The 20,500-nt window shown below is 38.4% G+C and overlaps 1 protein-coding gene across 6 annotated transcripts in view; it reads right to left on the bottom strand.

Annotated features, from left to right (window-relative positions):
* The window catches only part of COL12A1 (collagen type XII alpha 1 chain), a 114,533-nt gene that overhangs the window by 80,336 nt on the left and 13,697 nt on the right, over positions 1-20,500 (bottom strand). For 4 of the 6 annotated variants that reach the window (XM_067702755.1, XM_067702758.1, XM_067702759.1 and 1 more), the window contains 8 exons: positions 18,634-18,897; positions 18,295-18,459; positions 17,485-17,658; positions 15,444-15,734; positions 14,432-15,034; positions 12,996-13,268; positions 9,672-9,944; positions 7,772-8,044 (listed from right to left, as the gene is read on the bottom strand). The exons of the other annotated variants lie outside the window; for them this stretch is intronic. In XM_067702755.1, coding sequence (XP_067558856.1) covers positions 7,772-8,044; positions 9,672-9,944; positions 12,996-13,268; positions 14,432-15,034; positions 15,444-15,734; positions 17,485-17,658; positions 18,295-18,459; positions 18,634-18,897 — 2,316 coding nt within the window. The remainder of the gene's footprint in view (positions 1-7,771; positions 8,045-9,671; positions 9,945-12,995; positions 13,269-14,431; positions 15,035-15,443; positions 15,735-17,484; positions 17,659-18,294; positions 18,460-18,633; positions 18,898-20,500) is intronic. 6 annotated transcript variants of the gene reach the window in all.

Here is a 20,500-nt window from a genome sequence, read left to right as displayed (position 1 = left end):
ACTAAAAACCACCAATTCTTCTGGAAAATCTAAAAGCAATTAGTCATCAAAATAAAACACACCACTTGTTCTAGCCGATCGAAAATGCTTGCTGCTAAATTTTGGCTCTCTCATTTAAAAAAAAAAGTACAACCCAAACGGAAAAATACAGCAACCTTGACTTAATAGGAGACACAGATGTCTACCAATAAAACCCTAACTTTCCATAATTTAAATGTACGATAAATATACAGGTCACTTTATATTGGCTACCTTTACTAGGGTTTATGCCACAGTATGACATAAATATAAAACTATCTGCTTCTACAGCATACATTTTACCAGTAATTGTTGTGTATTCAAGAAAATGATATATAATGCTGCTACAAGAATGTTGAAGACTGTTATTTCGCTTGAATCAGAGTAAAAATGAATATCTTTAAAATACTCATAATTATTTAAATTTCAGTACATAAAGATAACAGTAAATGAAAAAGAAATCTTAGTGGACAAAAAACTATCATATATGGTAGATTACAGAGGGAAAAATAAATAAAATGGGAGCTGGGCATCCTACCAGACCCCAAGATGAAATGGAAAATTCTAACTCCATTATAAATAACTTCAACTGCTGACAGGACATCTCATCTCTGGAGGGAAATTAGTTACATATTTCACTGCAACCTAGAGTATTTATTTTCAAGAACATACTGACTTATTTCCCCCAGTACTTGAGGTTAATCTTCATTTGAAGGTCTTCTTTAATTGTATTTGCTACTTAAATGGTCACACATCTTTACATCTTCTCTATTTACAGGAACATAAACAAACTGTTTCTTTGGTTGTGTTGGGTTGGGTTTGGTTTGACTTGGTTGTTGGGTTTGTTTTTTTGCGTTTTACTTTGTTTTGATCATCGATAGCGCAACTACTGGTCTCTAAGTTTTAAATCTGCAGCATGTTTCCTCTGCTTGATATACACTACATCCTTTTTTCATATGTGCCTCTTCACTTAAATTTCCTAAGTTGCAGTTAGCAACAACTGTGGTGAAATAATACTTGAAAGTACTTGAAAGTGATTCTGAAACTAAGTGAGCTAACGAGCTGCATTAATAACATTCCCGAAAAGTATAAGACAAAGTTAGCTTAGAACATGGGAATTATCTTCCAAATTAACACTGCAGTAATTTACAAACAATAATTTTAGTTTCTAGTTTTCCCAAAGGTTATGCTTCTCAGCCTGTTTTTCTCCCTACTTTCTATAGCACCGAATTTGTGACATTGTTATTTCCATGGCAACATGACATCAATCTCACAAACACAGGCTAATGGTTTCACTGTGAGAAAAATAATAGGAAGGGAACTGTGGTTGAAGCAAAAATACATTCACAAAGATACTTCTGGGCTACTAACAAAAGAAGCCTAGCTCACGAGACATGTATTCCCATGGATTTTAATCAACTATGTTAACACTCTCAAGACCTGGAAAGCTAGAACAAAATATTAGTAAAACTGCAGTAAAGGCCTTTGCAAGGTTTGTCAACGTCCTGGAAAGAATCTGTAAAACCACTTTTTAAGATTCAAATAAAATATTAGCTGAAAAATATTCCTGAGTTCCAGTTAATGGCATGACAACACTAATTCAAGTGAACACTAAGTAAATTCTCAGTTACAGAAAAACATCCTCAGAAAATTATAGTTTCTGCCTCGTGCATAAAGGCATTACTGGCAGGCACTGGTACTGCAACACTGCATGTTCATGACAAAGAAATATGGAACCCAAAGAAAGAAAAAAAACACCTCAAATCAGAAGCCAAGATTGAACAGATAAACTGCTTCAATGGGTTTCTTGTTATGTCAGTCAATTTGATAAAAATAATCCTAAATATTAAGTTTATACTGTTGTCAAATGCATTGAAAAACAGTTTTGCTCCAAAAAGCGGGGGAGTTGGGTTTTCCAGCTGTTGCACTACACCCAAAAATCTTGAGAATAGGACGTACTCGTGACAAGTCTATTTTATCAGACCTATAACCCTTGAAGTTTTAAAAAATGGAAACTTGGCTTGGCCAAATTAACTTACAAGAAAAACAGCAGTTGAATTCACCCTGTGATATGACTGGCAGGCTGCCAAGTGGCCAAGCTGGTCTGGGGACCTGGTGAGCAGGCCATCACCTCCTGGGGCCCTGGGACCCTCAGCAACACAATAATTGGACTGGACCTGATCAGATACACAGAATCACCCAGACAGCTAAAGGCTCGGCCATGCCCAGGTCGATTAAATTGGAGTACCTGGAGATGTGCCTGAGCCCTGATGCTTTCCAAAAATCCTTTCAATCTCCTCTGTGATCCTAATTCCTCCACGATCCTCTACCCTTTTCTCATTTGGGGGCTTTTATTTGGAAGTTGTTTGGTCAGTGTGGGAAGGAACCCTCACACTCGCTCTCACTCTGAAATGAGAGACAGGTGTGGTGAAATAAAGGCCCGTGTGATTAAAGCAAAGCTGGTCAAAATTGGCGGACACAGGGACGCTGTGTGGGACGGCGGGATGGTGTCTATATCGCATGGGTCTATGGCCACACACAAGTCACTCTTTAGGTAGCGGCACGTGCCCAAGGCTGACCCTCGGAGAACGGAGAAGTCGACTGAAGCCTCTCATCACACCCTTTCCATCCCATAACATGAGTGGGATGTTCACCGCTGTCTCCTCCCCTCTATCCTGCGTCAAAAGGCTCTCAATGCACGCTTCTTCTTCAGGCGTTGATCACATTTTCCTGTGAATGAGGTTTGACCCAAGGGTTACCTAGCCAGGCATTTGCTTTTGGTTTAATATATTGAATTGGAGGTTTTGTCCTCAAACTATGGAACTTCGGACATCAGTAGCTACAGAAAGAGATTATTTGGCTTGGAGAGGGTTTGCGAGAGTCTCTTTTTAGTGTACCTGGGAAGGAAGAGGAAAGAGAGAGGAATAAGAAAGATGTAAGAAGACCAGTATATAGCCTCTGTCCAGCAAAGGTTACCATTCTTCAAAAGGGGAAGACATAGAAACAGTGGCAGTGAGCAGAAACCAACTCCAGGAGACCTTTTTGCCACTTTGTCTCCACGTTTCCCCAAACGTGGACCCACTTCTGCACCAGCAAAGGCTCCCCTGTTTTGAGTTCCTCTTCTCCCTTTGCCCCAAGACTTACAAATATATGTTTTATGATGTTTGGGTTTGTTCACGTTTTTTACCTAAGTGACATTGTTTTCAATAATTCAATCTCATGGTACTTGTTTTCTGCTGTTCTGAACCATATGCCTGCACTTTGCATATTACTTTTACCTCTGGGAATAGAATTTCCGGCAATCGTTTCAAACAAGTCATCTTCTGCAATGACGGCATTCCTTCATCTCTATTCCTTTGATTCCTTCTCAATAGTTCTCCTTTCTACTCTGTTCTGCCCAGTATAGTACCAGGATAGATGCAAGGAATAACAATGCTTTTCTGTCATAAATTTAAACAAACAAAATTCATCAGTTTTTGAAATTTTGATACTCAGTATTTCTGATCTGATTACAGAACATACTCACATATATTCAAAAGGCATCATTTCTGGTGCCTGCGTGCATGCATCTCTGTGCTGCTGAGACAAGTAATTAGACAGGTGCATTTCTCATGATCTGAACATCCACAAGGGGTTGATTCTACTTTTTCCACAGATGAGGCCAAAGAACTAAGGCCTCATTTAAGTAACTTTCCTACATTTCCTCAGCTCTTTTCCATTTGCTTTCTAAAAAGCAAATCGTCATCCAATTCAAATATAATTATACACAAATTAGCCAATGATGATAACTGAAATATTAATCATTATGAAATGAAACTCTATTTTCACCTTATAGATTGTTCCAGCCGGCTTTCATTGAGTTTCACATACCACTTTCAAAAATAGAAGTTAAATTGAAAATGCAATGTAAACCCTCTTCTGAATCAATTTGTCTTTTCCGTTAGAGCTCAGCTCAGAGTCATCCAACTTTCCACAGCAGAATACAGAAGATCTGCTCTGGATAACGTTCATGTGGAAACACACTTGATTTACAACCAATGACTTGGAGTCACCATTCCAAAGGACAAAGTTCACTATTGATCAGTTAACTTAATTACTTTAAGCAGCACATAGTTCTATAAAACCCCTAAACAATTAAATGGACCTTCAACCTCAAAGCCCGGGTGAGATTTCTTCCGTTAAGTGTCACCTCTCTGATGTAATATAGATTTTTTCTCTGATAAGCCATTGATTTGCAGAAAAGAAAATATGAATTACTGTTGGTGATTGTGCTAAAGTTCCCTGGAAACATCAGAGTTGTTATACCCAGAATGTATGATTTTTCAAATTATGAGACAGCAGTAAATCTAGGATAACATAGAGGCCTTATTTAGTCCATCTTGGAGGGGCCCCATGTCACTCAACATCTCGCAGAAGAATTCCTGTGATGTGCTAAAAACCTCATTGTAACAGAACGTCAGCTTAGTTAGCTTGGTTTGATGTATAGGAAGCCATTCATGTGTAGGACACTGGAGAGTTGCTATGGCAACTGAAACAAAGGAAATTCTGAAAAAATCATCTTTTCCATAGCCAAAAAACACACTCAAAAATAAACGAACTATATTATTCCAAAACTGAAATTTTCATTCACTTGTGGTAAATCTCTGAATTAAAATGGGCATTATTCATTTCGAGGTTTATAAGGGCAGGTTTGCCTCTCTGTAAACACTAACAGTGACAACCAAAAGTTCTTCCAAGACTTAAAGTTCATTTACATGTACAGCATTGTTTTAGTAATTACATTAAACCCACTTTAACAACAACAGGAGAAAGAAACAATGTTAATCAAACCTAATAGTTTGTGCTCAGATCCCTCCGAAGTTTGGATCTGAAATGGTAATGAACTCTGCCTTTGTGATTCTGTTTCATACAGTACTGGGGCCAACCATGAACTTCCCCAACGCCAATGCTAATAAATCTCTCTTCCAGGGACAGGGGAATTTTCTGATCATTGGCGACATTTCAAGAAAGCACTAGGAAACAGATTCAAGTTAGGGATGGTTGTAGACCACACTAATTATTTTTTTTCATTCTTTTTTAATTGAATAGAATGCACTTCAGTCAATCTATACAGTTTTCAACCCACAGAATGCCCGTGCTGGCTGAGCCATGCCACTGGACGGAAGAAACATTCCTTCAAGGTCTGCTCTAACCACCTCCTCTCCCCAGAGAAAAACAGATTAGAAAAACAGCAACCCTCAAAAGCAGTTGCCTGGCTCTGTTTCTGGGCTTTCCATTCCCTGCATTTACCATCATATCCTATTCCTGTATATGGTATGTGGATTTGGCTAGGTTAATATAATAAAATGAAATAGAATAACCAGGGGCAAAAACCTTCTCTTATTTTCACTTAGTCACAACTATGCTTTCACATATTCCTCAAGTTTACCACACATGGTGCAATGAGATAAATATGTTAATAAAATCAGGCTGGTAGCAATTTCTCTAATCCTTCACTACAGTAAAGAGCTTTGGTGTCAATGGAAAAAAATCTACTCTTACAATTTAGTTATGAATTAACTATATTTTTAAAGGGAACTTGCACATCATCTAGCTTTCCTCCTTCTCAGGGAATGGGAAGCAGTAATTTTTTAATTTATTTTACTACCTGTGCATCTCCCGTCGAGATTATTTCTGATCAGATACGTGTGTGTGCACACTCACACATGCATACAAGTTGTTAGATTTTCTATACCACATGCGCAAAGGCATAAAATTATAAACAGTTTAGCTATACACCTGGCCTAGAAAAATCATCACCCAGTAGTATATGTTTGCTGTTAAGTTAAAATGTGCATCTTACCTTCTAAAAATTGGTAATACGTTATTCTTAGTAAAGATGCCTTAATCTTTAGAATCAAGATTTTTGACTGAATATAAATATATTTTTAAAGTAAGAAATGCAGAATTTGAGCAGGTTAAAAGGTACAAGCAGAAGTAAAACTATTACATTATTTCTAAGATATCCTTTATAAGGGAGAAATGTTCGCAAATATAATCTCCAACTATTCTATAAAAATGAAAGCTCAAAAGTTGATCCTTAAAAAATCCTATGAATAATCTACGTTGAAAGCCTGTAGAAAGCACATGAGAAAGAGAACTTCAAAGGTCAAAAGAAAAGGACAATCTTCTCAGAAATTCTGAATGTTGCCCCAGATATGAAGATCACATGCTTTTGTTGTTTGGACTATGTCTCCGTAATTAAGGCAATTTCCATTCCTTTCATTATTTTCAAAACTTTAGAGTAACCAATCAATATCTTTGAAATACTTACAAAAGCTGTATTTTTAGATATCAGTTCTAAAGCGAATGTTGTTTCCCCTTGATGAATTTCATATACGTGGGGTATTTTATTTAGAGTTGCCAAAGCGTTTCACTTACATTCTCCCATTTGATCTCCACAGTAAGTCTGGGAGGAAGGGGGAACAGTGGCCATCCCCTCTTTATAGATGGGTAAACTGAGGCTCAGCAGGGTTAAGGGATTATTTCAAAGTCACATGGCAAGGTAGCCAAACCAGGACTCTTCTGATAATCGGTACTTTACACACTGATATTTAATCTTTCGTTTAAATCCTCTTCTAATAATAAATCTCACAGAGTAGTGGACTTAAACTCTTGATGACTATTAGAGATAGAATTTTGATTAGTCTGTTTTTGTCTGTCTGTTCTTATTTCTTGACTAAGTCTTGACGTTTTAATCAAAAGTGCCTCTTGTAGGCCTCGTCCCTGTCAATCATAACACATACAGTCCTCCAAGCTCCTGGATCCACTAAATTTGATGGACATTTTGCCAAATATCACTGTGATCTCACATTACAAAAGATACTTCGGATTTCTTTTCTTCCTACAATTATTTTAAATAAGTCATAGAAAAGATGGTGATAACAAAAGGAAAGCTATACCTGATCTCCCATTTAGGCCCCCAACTATGGAACTGAGTCATCATTGTAACCATCCACGGATAATTCTTTCTAACACTACAATCTATTCTCATTGTGGTTGAGTTACATTTGTATCTTCTCTCACACAGGACTTACTTTGTGGTTGTGGTGGGTCAAATCTAAGCTGCCATTATAGTTCAAAAGAGCCTAAGAAATATGCAGGCCTCTGACAATGAACTCCAGAGAACCAAGGAAACAGCTCCGGTCTCCATGGCTCTTACTAAGTACTGCATTAACTTTGAACTTCTAACACTGAACTGAACTTTAGAGATCATTTAGAAAACAAATAAACAGTAACTTGGATTCTCACATTTTTCAAGCTATTATGAATGCTTATATGCATGGTGCATGAAAAGAGGCTGAGAGTCAAAAAAGGTTTCCGCCTGCTCCTGGGTGATGACAGCAGCTGTGTTACCTTGGGCAATCCAAACCCTCTTCCTCCGCAAATGTTTCCCAAGGCCCCTTCCCACCCAAGTGTCACACACCTATTCTCCATTTAACCAGCCCGTGGCACTGCAGACACATTTCTACGGCCTTACCATGCGCTCAGCTCCCCAATACACTTCTCCCCAACCAAATTTAATTGTTTCAGTAGCTTACGTTCTACGTCTCTGAATAAGAGGCAGTTTTATGACGACTTATTTTTCAATACAAATTCCTTTTAAGAAAAAGGATCGCACACTCCCAGATTTCATTCTCTGAAAACATTTTAAGCTCCCTAAATGCGATCTCAAGCAAGCTCAGGGATTTCTATACAATATGACAGTAATTACCTTCAAGCGTTGCCCCTTCTCCAAAAAGGGCATCTCCAGCCCCGGACGCATACAAGGCTGTCACAGATAAGGCATACTGTGTCCCTTCGTTTAATCCTCTCAGGACAGTATTGGCTGTGTCTCCCTTCACAGTGACCTCTTGAGTCTCGCCTCCTGCCACGGGGGTGTATGTGACGAGATACCGTTTCACTTTTCCTGGTGCCCCAGTCCAAGATAATTTCATAGTTGATGTCGTAGGGTCAGAAACTCTTAAATCTCTTGGGTTCCCTCTAACTTCATTAAAAAATAACAACAACATTAAAACTGATTATTTAATAAAATGACTTAAAATACACTTTGTTGCTTTATATATATATGTATAAAATCAAATTTATATCCTAGGTGAGATTATGGCTATCGTAACTATTGACTAGCCAGCAGAGTTTAAGCATCTCTAAATTGGTCCCTATGTGTCAGTAGAAACAAAGCAAAAGCCATCTAACTCCTCTTCTGTATTTACACATTCTAAGGTCTTTCATGTTGGAATCTTTCATGTAAAAACTTCAATGTTTTCTCTAAAAGTGGAACAAAGCACTATAAAATGTATACGTGCTGATTAGTATCACAATGGAGATTTTAACTCTGCTAAGAAATTATCAATAAAAAGGTTTGTTAGCATAATGCTATGAACGTCTAAATGTGATGGCCATGAAATACACCAATGTGATAAAAATGATAAATGGTAAAAATAATGCCGTCCCTAGAAAAAAATATATGAGAGGAAACAGCCCAAGCGAGGTCAAGTCTTGGATAAAACTCAAGGGCTGCCCATCTCTTTGCAACTATGTTTGGCTTTTCATGCCTTTCCTGGTAGAGTGGCCATGTGGTCTCTGAAGGGTCTCAAGGCACCCAAGTCTATGACTCTCCCCACCAGGCACACATCTCCAGCCACTTTAACTCCAGAAAATAGAAAGGTGAAGCATCATTGGGTCTTTTTCTGGTGCCTGGCACAAAGAGCCCTAGGTCCCCAACTGGAAAGAGGGAAAGAGAAGTGACTTCCCAGAGGGAAGAGAGGAGGAAGAAAGGAGGTGGAAAGAGAAAGTGTCTCTGTGGGAGAGGCTAATTAGCTAGGCTGCACCAGGAGGGAAGTAGTGACGCAGGCCCAGCTAGAACGTGACTGTCTGCACAAGGGCAATAAAGTCCACAAACTCAGATTCACCACGTATGAGCAACATGACTCTGAGCTATTATTTAGTTCCCTTGACCTCAATTTTTTTTGTAGAACTAGGATAAAAAAGTAACAACTTCATAGAGTCTATGCAGGGATTAAATGAGATAATATATGAAAAGCTCTTTGCACAGAACCTGATACAAAAAGTTGCTTAATAACTTCATTATTGCTAATGTGTAGTTATTATTATTTTTTAAAAACTTTAAAGATAAGGAATAAAATGAAAATTAACAGTGTCTTAATTTTCCTCAATGAAACCACACATTAAATATTAATAATTTGCAACTAATATCAGAATCTATCCTAGGAGTCTAACCATTCCATTTAAATAAAAACATGTTAATATTCTTAAATCTTCCTGAAGAAACGATATGTAATCCCTCTCAATGGTACATAATGGTTTGATTTTTAATCCCTTCATCCTTCAGTTTATATTAGAATGTTTAATAATATTATTTTAAAAGAATATTTGGACCATCTCATAGCATTCAGGTTCTTTTGACACCAATAAATGCTGTCATGAGTAAGTCAAACATTTGAGTAAGTCAAGTCTAATAGGACTACCATCGAAGATACTCAGATAATTGAGACAAAGTGTCTCATGGCTCATAGCATCTGCATAGTTGTCCAAAGCTGCTCCTACAGTCTAAGATTTCAGTTGTTACCAAATGATGAGCATATTTCCTCTACCTTCTTCAGTGGCTGCATTTCCAGTCAACGGAGAGCCAGATCCTGAGAAATATTCAGGAATTACAGATACTTCATATTTTGTGTCTGGAGTCAGGTTCTCCAGCGTTCTCCTCCTCTGATTGGCTGGGCTGGTAACCTCTTTGCTTTCTCCACCAGCAACTGGTCTGTAGATAATTCGATACCTCAAGACTCTCCCCGGAGCCTGAGTCCAGGTAATTTTAAAGCTATCTGTAGTCTCATCCGTCACCTTTAGGTTTCGAGGTGCTCCTTTTACTGAAATTTAAAAAATAATAAGTTGACTGATTTTATGTGAAAAATAAAACACTAGTTTTTGATCACTAAATTATAGCATTTCTCTCAGCAAATCCATGAGCAGTTTTTTGACAAACATCCTGGTTCCTGCATGCATTTAGCCAGATATTAACTAGATTCTGAAAGAGCAAACACTCCACGATACCCAGAAAGAAAAGAAGTACTGTCAACTTTTTAATCAAATAAAGAGGTATATAACAGTAAACTTTTAATATCATAAATACTCTATTAAATTGTAAATTAATGTTGACATAAAATTCAAAAATAAAAACAATCTGTTTCTTCAAACATAAGTAACAAGGCTTCCACCCTTACTAGATTTTCTCAGAAAAGTAGGAAGATAATACCTAACACCCAGGTCTACCACATTTACCCATGTGAACAAACTCTCTTATCCAATCAGTCCCACAATTCATTTTCTTATCTGCACAGTCATTTGCCTTGAGAATAATTAGACCATACATGTGTTACACCAAATACACTGTAGGCACCTAATGAATGCTAGTTGAATCTAAATCCCGAGGTTAAACTACAATGTAAGTAACATCCACACACTCAGTCTTAAATGAAATTTTCGTTAAGCCCACATGAGAACATCATTTGATTTTGTGGTTTAATGACCTTTTTGTTTAAGAAGCAAATTGTTCATATGGACAACACAGTCAGGAGAGATGACCTAAATCTACTGGGGTAAAACCACAGTGCAATAGATCTGCATGCACCTCACATACAATTAGAAGTTTATCTAAATGTCCAACACATCCATAGACCACTCCAGGGAAAAAGGAGTTGTGTATCTCAAGAAAAGAAAGAAATGGCAGGTGGCAGACTTACATCCATGATTCATTTAATATGGCAAGGAAAAAGACTAAATTAGTCAAAACAAAACTGATGGATTTGAATACTGGCTCTGAAATTTAATTAATGTGTAATTTTGAGTCTCAGATTACCCAACAGTAAAAATGTGACTATCTCTAGGGTTACTGAGGCAGTTAAATGAGACAAGCCATGGAAACAATTATCATTGTTTGGAAACAATTATCACATCAATTATCAGTACCTGACACATGGCAGAAGCTCAATAAGTGCTAGTCTAATAAAGGTATTGAATCAGACACTTCCTCATTGACAAAAGAAAATCTAAATCTCAGATTTCAGTACAGGCAGCAGAATTGGAAAGGTATTACCAAATTCTATTGTAGTAGCCCAATGACCAAAAACTAGAGTGTAAACGAATACAGTTGGCTCTATTCAAAACCCCTTTAGACTTCAATTTCTTCTTGAGGCATAGTTCCATCCCCATCCCAAAGTGCTGAAGAAAGAGGGCCAGGCTCATGAAGCCGCAGTGTGGGCATTACAGAGAAATCATCAGAAAGTCATAAATACCTAAGTGTGGACTGCTAGGTTATACTATCACAAAAATCATAAGACAAGAAGACATCTTAGGCCATTTAGTTTATCTACTAGCCTTCGGGCAGAAATATACCTAAATCATGCACAAAGAAAAATCAATCTTGTTTGAAAATTTTTTCGGAGAAAAGATTCTCTAGCTTTTATCAGCAAGTAGACCAACATATGCCCTCCCTGTCAGCCAGTACTTCTTTGTAACTAAAATTCCTCACGCTGCTGTTTCAGTCTCTTCTGTACCGAATAAAAATGGAGGAGAATGACTGATATCTCTTGTAATATTCACTGTATATATCAAGAGTAATTGTCTGGTGCTGGCCTGCTAACCAGGTTCATTAGAATCCTTTAAATGTCAAATGTTGACAAATGTATCAGAAAGTATTCAAATCTATCCAGTAAGGTGGACACATCTAAACAAATATTGCTTAAAATATCTGGTAAACTTTGTACACCCATGTTCTTAGCAGCATTATCCACAATAACTAAAGGGTGGAAACAACCCAAGTGTCCACCGATGTTGGTATATACATACAACGGAATATCATTCAGCCATAGAAGAAAGAACATTCTGACGCATGCTACAAACACTGACGAAGCCTGAGGACCCTAGGCTAAGTGAAATAAATCAGTCACCAAAGGACAAATACTGTATGATTCCACTCACATGGAAACCTAGAGTCATCAAATTCATAGAAACGGAAAGCAGAATGTTTGTTGCCATGGTCGGGGGGACAGAGGGTAGCAGGAATGGAGAGTTATTGTTTAACAGGTAGAGAGTTTCAGTTTTGCAAGATGAAAAAGTTCTGGAGATGAATGTGGTGATGTTAGCACAACCATTGAATGTATTAATTGTCACTGAAATGTACACTTGAAATGGTTAAAACGGTCAAGTTTATGTTTTACGTATATACATGTATATTTTACCACAATTTTAAAAAAGAAAAAAAATTTGGTAATATATATTCGCCATCAGAAGTCTGGTAGTTTCAGAAGTATCTGAACACGACACTGTTGGTACATGGGACAGAAAATGCTAGATAAGCAGTATTTCCAGAGTTAGTTCCATAATTATTAACAGTTCCTCTATGTCTCAACCTCAAATTCATCACAATAAATCTAGGGTCTTTTACTTAAGAGTTTTTCTCTTTTTAAAAAGATTTATGAGGGCTTCCCTGGCGGCGCAGTGGTTGAGAATCTGTCTGCCAATGCAGGGGACACAGAGGTTCAAGCCCTGGTCCGGGAAGATCCCACATGCCACGGAGCAACTAGGCCCGTGAGCCACAACTACTGAGACTGCGCGTCTGGAGCCTGTGCTCCGCAACGAGAGGCCGCGACAGTGAGAGGCCCGCGCACCGCGATGAAGAGTGGCCCCTGCTCGCCGCAACTAGAGAAAGCCCTCGCACAGAAACGAAGACCCAACACAGCGAAAAATAAATAATAAATAAATAATAAATAAAGATTTATGAGTAGCTGTGTTTTAAAGGTACTGAATCTTACGAGGGCATTCACAGTGTTGGACTATAGAGCAGATGGTTATTTCAAATGGTAACTTTGTTCTACAATAAACTGTTAGTTTGGGGAAAACAGTGGAGAACCCTCTCACACCTTCTGCGGTGGTCTCCTCTCCAGCTAAGGGTGTACTGAAGCCATCCTCGTATTCCGCGGTCACGTTGACCAGGTACAGGGTCTCTGGCTTCAAGTTGCTGAGAACGACACTGGTGCTCGAGGCTGGTTCCACCACTGTCACCTCACCATCCCCAGTAGCCTCCTTGTAGGTGATGTGGTATGAAAAAACATTTTCTCCAGAAGGAGACCAACTGGTTTTCAAACTGTAGGAAGTCACCTCAGAAAAACTAAGGTCCTTTGGAGGCACATAAGCTGTTAAGGAAAAAAAAAAAAGGACATAGTTAAAAGTTTTAAATCTATAAAGCAAAAATGGACCTAATGACTACACACTTTTGCAAATTGCTTACACTCATGTGGGAGAGTGGTCATTGAGACCAATGCACTGAGTAACGTTGCACACAAGACCACTGAGAGAAAGCATCTCACTCACAGCCCCACAAAGAGGTCCTGATCATTTGTCTTGACCATTCATAATACTAAGTTATGTGTTTAAATAACCAGTTAAGACTGAATTAGAGTTTTGAGCTTCCTAAGACAAAGCACTAATGGAATGGTCCTGCCCACAATTGGAATACTTAAAACAGTAACAGACCTAAAATGAACCATCAAAATGTTCCCATTCATCCCAGGCAATCAGATATTAACCTTTGGTGGTAGACAGATATTTCAAAGTAATAATTTAAAATTTTTTCCTAACAAAAGAATATTTATTAAACTAAATCATAGGAAGGCACAATGTTGAAGGCACACTCACTGTCCTTAGGGGACATACAATCAAATTGGAGAGACAAGAGAGTGTAAAGTTATTAACAAAAGAAAGTAGTATATTTGAATGCCAAATGACTATAAGTGATAAGTGTTATAGCCCTAGAACAATTAAGAAGCTTGATGAAAGAGATGGGACTTTTAATCGAATGTTGAAAAACAGAATTTGGACAAATGAAGAAAAAAGGATAGGGAATTCCAGATGTGAGGAAGGATGCCCAAAGAGTGGTCCAGGAAAGAGAATGCATAAGGAGGATTCAAAGATCCAGGACTATGTTCCAGTCACCTTTGATTCAAAGCAACTAGCTCAGCATCTAACACATGGTAGACACTCAATTCGTGGTTATTGAACTGGATGCAATAAATGGGTTTAATAAAGCTGGTTCCCCGCCCTGACTGAGGATCTAAGATCAAAAACAGCTCATGACTCTTAGGATAAACAGCTTTTTCACTGATAAATACCTGACCCACACCCAGGAGAAAGTCATATCTCAGAGCTAAATGAGTTAAGTTCAGTAGTTTTCAATAACATAGGAAGGTTACTTTTTCCTATAGATAAAAATAATTGACAAAGCCTATTATCCACAATTTTAGAAGCACAAATGCTGTGTTCATGAAGAGATAACTTTTACTTTACAAAGCCTACTGACCTTTTTTCTTTATAGCTGCCAATTCTTGCTCAATTCTAAGACAGATAGACTGTGTGAGTTCAAAAGATATCCTCTGAAAAGCATCAAAATCTTCCACTGTGAACACATGGGTCTCAGCAGGAGGAGAGGCAATGGCTTCTAATTCTGAGCGAACAGCATCCTTCACACCAACTGCAAAGATTTCAACATCTGAATTCCTTAGCTTTATAGCTGGGTCTCTGAAAGCATCGGAAGATTTTCCATCCGTGATAAGAATCATGACCTTTGGGACGTCGCTTCTTGAACCCTTGCTCGGCACAAATATTTTCTCTCTAACGTAAGTCATTGCTTTCCCAGTGTTGGTGGATCCTCCTCTGTAGGGGAAGGTGTTTATTGCTTCGATTATATCTTCAACTTTGGTGAATTTTTTCAATGTGAACTCAGTATGAGGATCCCGGCTGTACTGGACAAGACTTATCTGTACCCTATTTGGTGAAATCTCAAAACTTTTGACGAGAACTTCCAAAAAGGCTCTAACTTTAACAAAGTTTGCAATCCCAATGCTATAGGAGCCATCAACCAAAAACACAATATCGGCTTTTATATCCACACCACGTGAGCATTCTGTAAAAAGAAAGAAAGCCCATTAAAGTTCAACAAATCCAAATTAATCAATAAAATATAGATACAGCTGTCCCTCTGTATCCTTGGGGGATTGGTTCCAGGACCTCCTTCCCTACACCAAACTCCAGGGATGCTCAGGTCCATTCTATAAAATGGCATAGGGAAGTAAGCCCTCCAGATCCGCGGATTCCGCATCTGCAGATTCAACCAACGTCAGACCACACAGTGGTTGAATCTGTGGATACGGAACCTCAGATATGGAAGGCCTATGGTATCTGCTTTTCTTAGTAAGCAGCCTTCTTTAAAAGAAAACTATTGCAAACATTTTGTTTAAAAGTAAACCTGAACCAGCATACTATTAAATGGACCTTCAGGTATTCCAGACTCAGTGATACACCCATTAACTCACCCACTTGAATTTTCATTGGCTGAGTCTTCTCCATTATTGAAACCGGTTCACTGGATGTCAGTCCCTTCATGGCAGAAACGCTGATCTGGTATTCTGTGTCTGCTGAGAGGTCACGAACATTGAGTGTGGTCGTCTGAGGACCCACACTCAGAGCATGCTGTCGGCTTCCTGCGGTCATGGGTGTAAGGAGAACTTTATAGCCAGTCACTGGGCTAGGAGATGGATTCCAACTTAGCTTAACGTATTTTGATGAGACTTCCGTGGCAATCAAATTTGAAGGAGGTTCAACAACTACAAAATAATGAGCAGAAGAGTGATTTAAAACAGTGAGATGCAACCCTGTTAACGAGGTCTTCATGTTTGCACCTCAATTTTCCTTATTCGAATTAATCATGAATGCATCAGGAAAAGTTCCCCAATCCCAGTCCCCCACTTCCACCTGTACCCATCAAACCGAAAGAGACTCAGTGCCTGAATTTTAATCAGAGAGATGAGAAGTTTAGGGAAAAAGAAGTCCTTGGAGAAATTAATAATAGGACATCTGATGCCTAATTCATTCTCTGGGACCAAGATTTTCCATTCTGGTTTTGGTATTACACTCATTGCCTTTATTCAGGTACCAAAGGAAGCACTTGATGAGTATTTGTTAAATCAATGACTTATTCAATGCTTTAGAAAGTTTTTCTCTCTTAATAGTAATATAAGCATAATAATGTAACATTTAAGATACTTTATAATATGCCAAGAAAGATAAAGAATTCAGCAGTTCTTAAATGACAGGCTCTTATCATCTTAAGCAATTGTATTTCCACTTATTCAAGATAAGAAAAAAAGTTCAGCTATGTTCATAATGCCACCAAACAGGGGTGAAACAATGGTTTACAACATGCATATTGACAAGCAAATACTGGTCATCTAAAAATGTTCTATCCTTACTCAGTGTAGAACAGAGTCGTGTATTGGGCTGGCCAAAAAGTTCGTTCGGGATTTTCCGTTAAGATGTTCCGAACGAACTTTTCAGCCAATCCAACACTTAGCAGATAACAAAGTATTTTAAGCTATTTCAGACCAAATCTTCCAAGTTTTAGACTTGCCAGTGGAATCAGTTTCCCAGAAGATATAGTTCTAAGTTTTTATAAGTCAGGCCGCAACAGTGGATGATAAAATATGTACAAGGTTACCCACTGTCCTCTCAAAAAGGCAATCGGATGTAGTCCATAAAAATGACGCATAAGGAAGTGAGAAGCAGTGGGAGGAAAGCAATGGATGTGCCAACTGGAAGTTTAGGCAAAGCTCTGGATTGATGCGGAGACAGTGCTGGGGAGCGGAAGTCTCAGGCGATCGCCAGCAACAGAGAGAAGAGGCCCCAAAGCGGACTGCAACGCAGCCCACACCCCTTCCAGGGAGAGTTCAAACGGGGGCAGAACCAAACTTTGGCCTAACCTCGCACACACACCCTAGTCAATGTGAAACACGTGAATGTTTTAAAAGACTGAGTAAAGAGAGGTTGACCCGGGGAAAGATGGGCGGGGGTGGATTTTGTAATAAAGCAGAGCAAACAATCAGACATTAGGCAGTAAAACAAAGAAAGAGATTCAGTCCATGAAATAATAATAACATTGCCAAAATACTTGGGGTTTGTAGATTAAGGAGTTTATATGATTGAAGATGTAGCTCTTTAGAACTTATCTTTAATCAGTTGCGAATTCTTAGGCTAAGAGGCGAACAATTATGGAAACTGTGACTTTTTAATACTCCAAAGGATGCGTATGAAATGTCTTTTCTCTCTCCCATGTACTTAAAAGCAATGACTGATAAAATGGAAGCATTTTCCAAATGTGGGAGGATCAAACTGACTGATCTTTGAAATATTCTTAAGAGCCCTGAAAACACTCTGCAGAGTATGGTGACGGAAACTCTTTTCCTCCGCCATTTCATAGAACCAGAATGCTAAACTAAATGTCCCTCTGCCTGTGAAGCCGTAACTGCTCTCAAGCAATGGAAGAGGGGGACACATGGGAACGCCCAACAATTCACTCACCTTCTTCTCCACTGACCAATTCCCCGAGCTGGTCGTCCACACCTGAGCACACCTGGGAGATGATCTCGTTCTGGATGTCCACAATCGCGTCGAAGTTGGCCACGTTGAAAACGTGATTTAGGGAAGGTGTGGAGGCGATTTGTTTGAGTTCTTTTGCATCTGCGGCTTTAATGCCTTAAAAAAAAAAAAGGACAAGGATGTGGGAAGGGAAGTGTGGGAAGTAAAGACATTTTCAAGTCCTATTCAGTCATAAACTGGAATTGTTTTGCGTCCTAATGAATGTGCAACTGTTGAAATGACAAAAGCATTTTCCCATTTCACGTAACATGGCCAAAGAGGCAAAAGGCTGGTTGGTAAAACAGAGTGGGCTCTCATGCCAACTGTGCCATCGTTTGTCCCTGCCATCTGTAAAGATAATACTTTGTACTTCCAGAGTCCTGAATGAGCTGGAACCCTCTGAATTCTTCAAGTGTTACATAAGAGAGGAAACATAAAAAACACTTAATGATAATAGGAGGAGGATCTTTATTAGAATCATTGGCCCAGCATTCTTTGAAAAGCAGAGTGTTGACAAAGAATGTGAATACCGCCTTACTTAATGCATATGCTAAAGGAGTTACGTGAGAGAAATAGATAAGCAGAACTTTTACTCGAAAATGATTTGGATTAACACTACACTATCAAATGCAGTAAAAACTGCTTTCCTTCCTTGAGAAAGAATCCTTCCTTGAGGAATCAACCCTTCATCTTCCTGGCCATTAAGTATTAAAGTAGTTCTAAAATGAAAATACTGAACCAAACTTGACCTACCCAAAGAGAACACTTCAACCCCAATACTGCGAAGCTCTCTTGCTGGAATTTCCACTTCGTCCTGGGATTTGCCATCGGTAATAATAATTGCCACTTTGGGAAAGCCAACTCTTGATCCAGCAGATTCCGTGAAAGTATTTTTAATTAAGTAATCAATGGCTTCCCCTGAAATGAAAAAGAAATATGTTCAGTTCCACGTGACACAATTTTACCAAAATCCAAAGCTATGGGATTAATTTCAAAATTATTTAACATATGATAATTTGGGCAATGCGTCATTTCTTTCCCAAATAGATACTTCATTTATCTTAAACAATACCACAATTTGTAAAAACATACCTGTCATTGTGTTGCCACCTTTGTATGGGATTTTTTTTATTGCGGTAAGTAGCTCATCCCGTTGGTAGTACTGATTTAAGTTAAATTCCGTCCTGGTGTCAGAGCTGTACTGAACAACTCCAACCCTTGTCTTCTCTTCCCCAACGTCAAAAGCAGACACAAGAGCAGCAATGAAGTCTAAAATGTACTTGAAATTATTTCTTCCCACACTCCATGAGCCATCCACAAGGAACACTAGATCAGTCCAGGCACTGACAGAGCATTCTGAAATGCATGTGATATATTTTTTAAATGACACACTAATAAATCCATCTAGCACTAAGGAATACAAACTAACGTGGCAAAAAGGCTGTCAACTCAAAGACAACAAACCCCATAGGCTAAAAGGAACATCTACTGGGAAACAGCATTTTGTTCATTCGAACTTTTCACATTGTTCTTTACCCACAACTGACATGCACAAAAGAATGTAAGACTTTATTGGCACACATAGAAGCATTTTCAGTATGCATTTCTGCAACTATACGTCTTTAAACTGTTGTATAAGACACTGTGCAAGACTAGATACATATATGACCCATTCTCCAAGAGCCTGTGACCCAAGTATCGTTGCTATTGATTTGTCTATTTTTATAACTATATCCTCACTCTTTTCTCCAAGTAAAAACTATATAAAATATCTAGGAGACATACAAAAGAAATGTAAGCAAAGTGTTTTCATTCTTGGTATTCTGAGATCAATAAAGACAAAACAATTGCTGTACCATTTAAGCAAATGCGGTAGGGGTGAAGAAAAGAGCACATCTTTTTTAACAATTCTCCTGCATTTTACGATATAATTGTCTAACGTTTGCAGCTCGCTAGTCTAGAGGGTTAATGGAGTCTTAACAGAAGTACCAACAAGCATAAATGTGATGCAAAATCGCCATAATACCTTGTCCTAATTATCAATGTATTTTAAATTGACAACTAAAACCTTCTTGTACTAAACAAAACGGGGGAAAACATTTTCATTCAAAAGTAAAAATATATGTAGTACCCTTAAATCACTAACAATGCAACAATTGGCCTTTATAACCAAACATATTTTTCCCTCTCTCTGTGGTCAGGTGGGGAGGGGGGAACACGTTGGTTTTCATGAAAATCTGTATTCATAAGGCAAAGCTGAGTGAATTTTCTGAAGATATTTTTGTCCCTGCAGTCAGTTGGTAGATAATAAGAGAAGTACTTGGCTAGGAAGAGGAGGAAAGGTCCTGGGAAATTTGCAAGCCAATACAAGTTGCATGCCTAAATAATTTTTGCCTACTATTTAATGGGCCAATTTAAGCCTACTGAAAGTCAGTATTTAGAATAATGCTTTGATTTAGAATAAATATTGATGATTCAGGGAAAATACTTGCATTGTAACTGCATACTATAAACTTCGCTTCAGATGATTAGACATCAAAAAGAATTATAAACAGTGACCTGGCGGGAAAAATTCAGGATAGAGGGAACTTCATGTTCACAATCTTTTTATTGTTATCCTGAGTCATAAATCCAATTTACAAGGTGGCAAAATTAGAAGTCCAAGAAACCCTTCAGGGATCCATCCCAGCAAGTCACACAGAGCAGTGTAAGACCAATAGGGGCTAGAAGCCACAAAACCAGACACTAAAATTGCTTTCATTTGATTACAAATGCATCAACTTATCAGGGACGTCTTACAGAGACTCCGGAAACGGTTACAACTGCACCAACTAAGCCCATGTAAACACCCTAGAAATAAGCAAAACATATACAGAGACGTAGAAATACATTTTCATGGCAATGGAATTGCTGAAAACACTGTGAGGGCATCTCCCTTGTGGTCCAGCCCTATAGCTCT

This window comes from Pseudorca crassidens, chromosome 13, assembly GCF_039906515.1.
Source record: "Pseudorca crassidens isolate mPseCra1 chromosome 13, mPseCra1.hap1, whole genome shotgun sequence".
Lineage (NCBI taxonomy): Eukaryota > Metazoa > Chordata > Mammalia > Artiodactyla > Delphinidae > Pseudorca > Pseudorca crassidens.
Note: the sequence above shows the minus strand (reverse complement) of the source record. Positions and strands in the feature narration are given on the sequence as shown.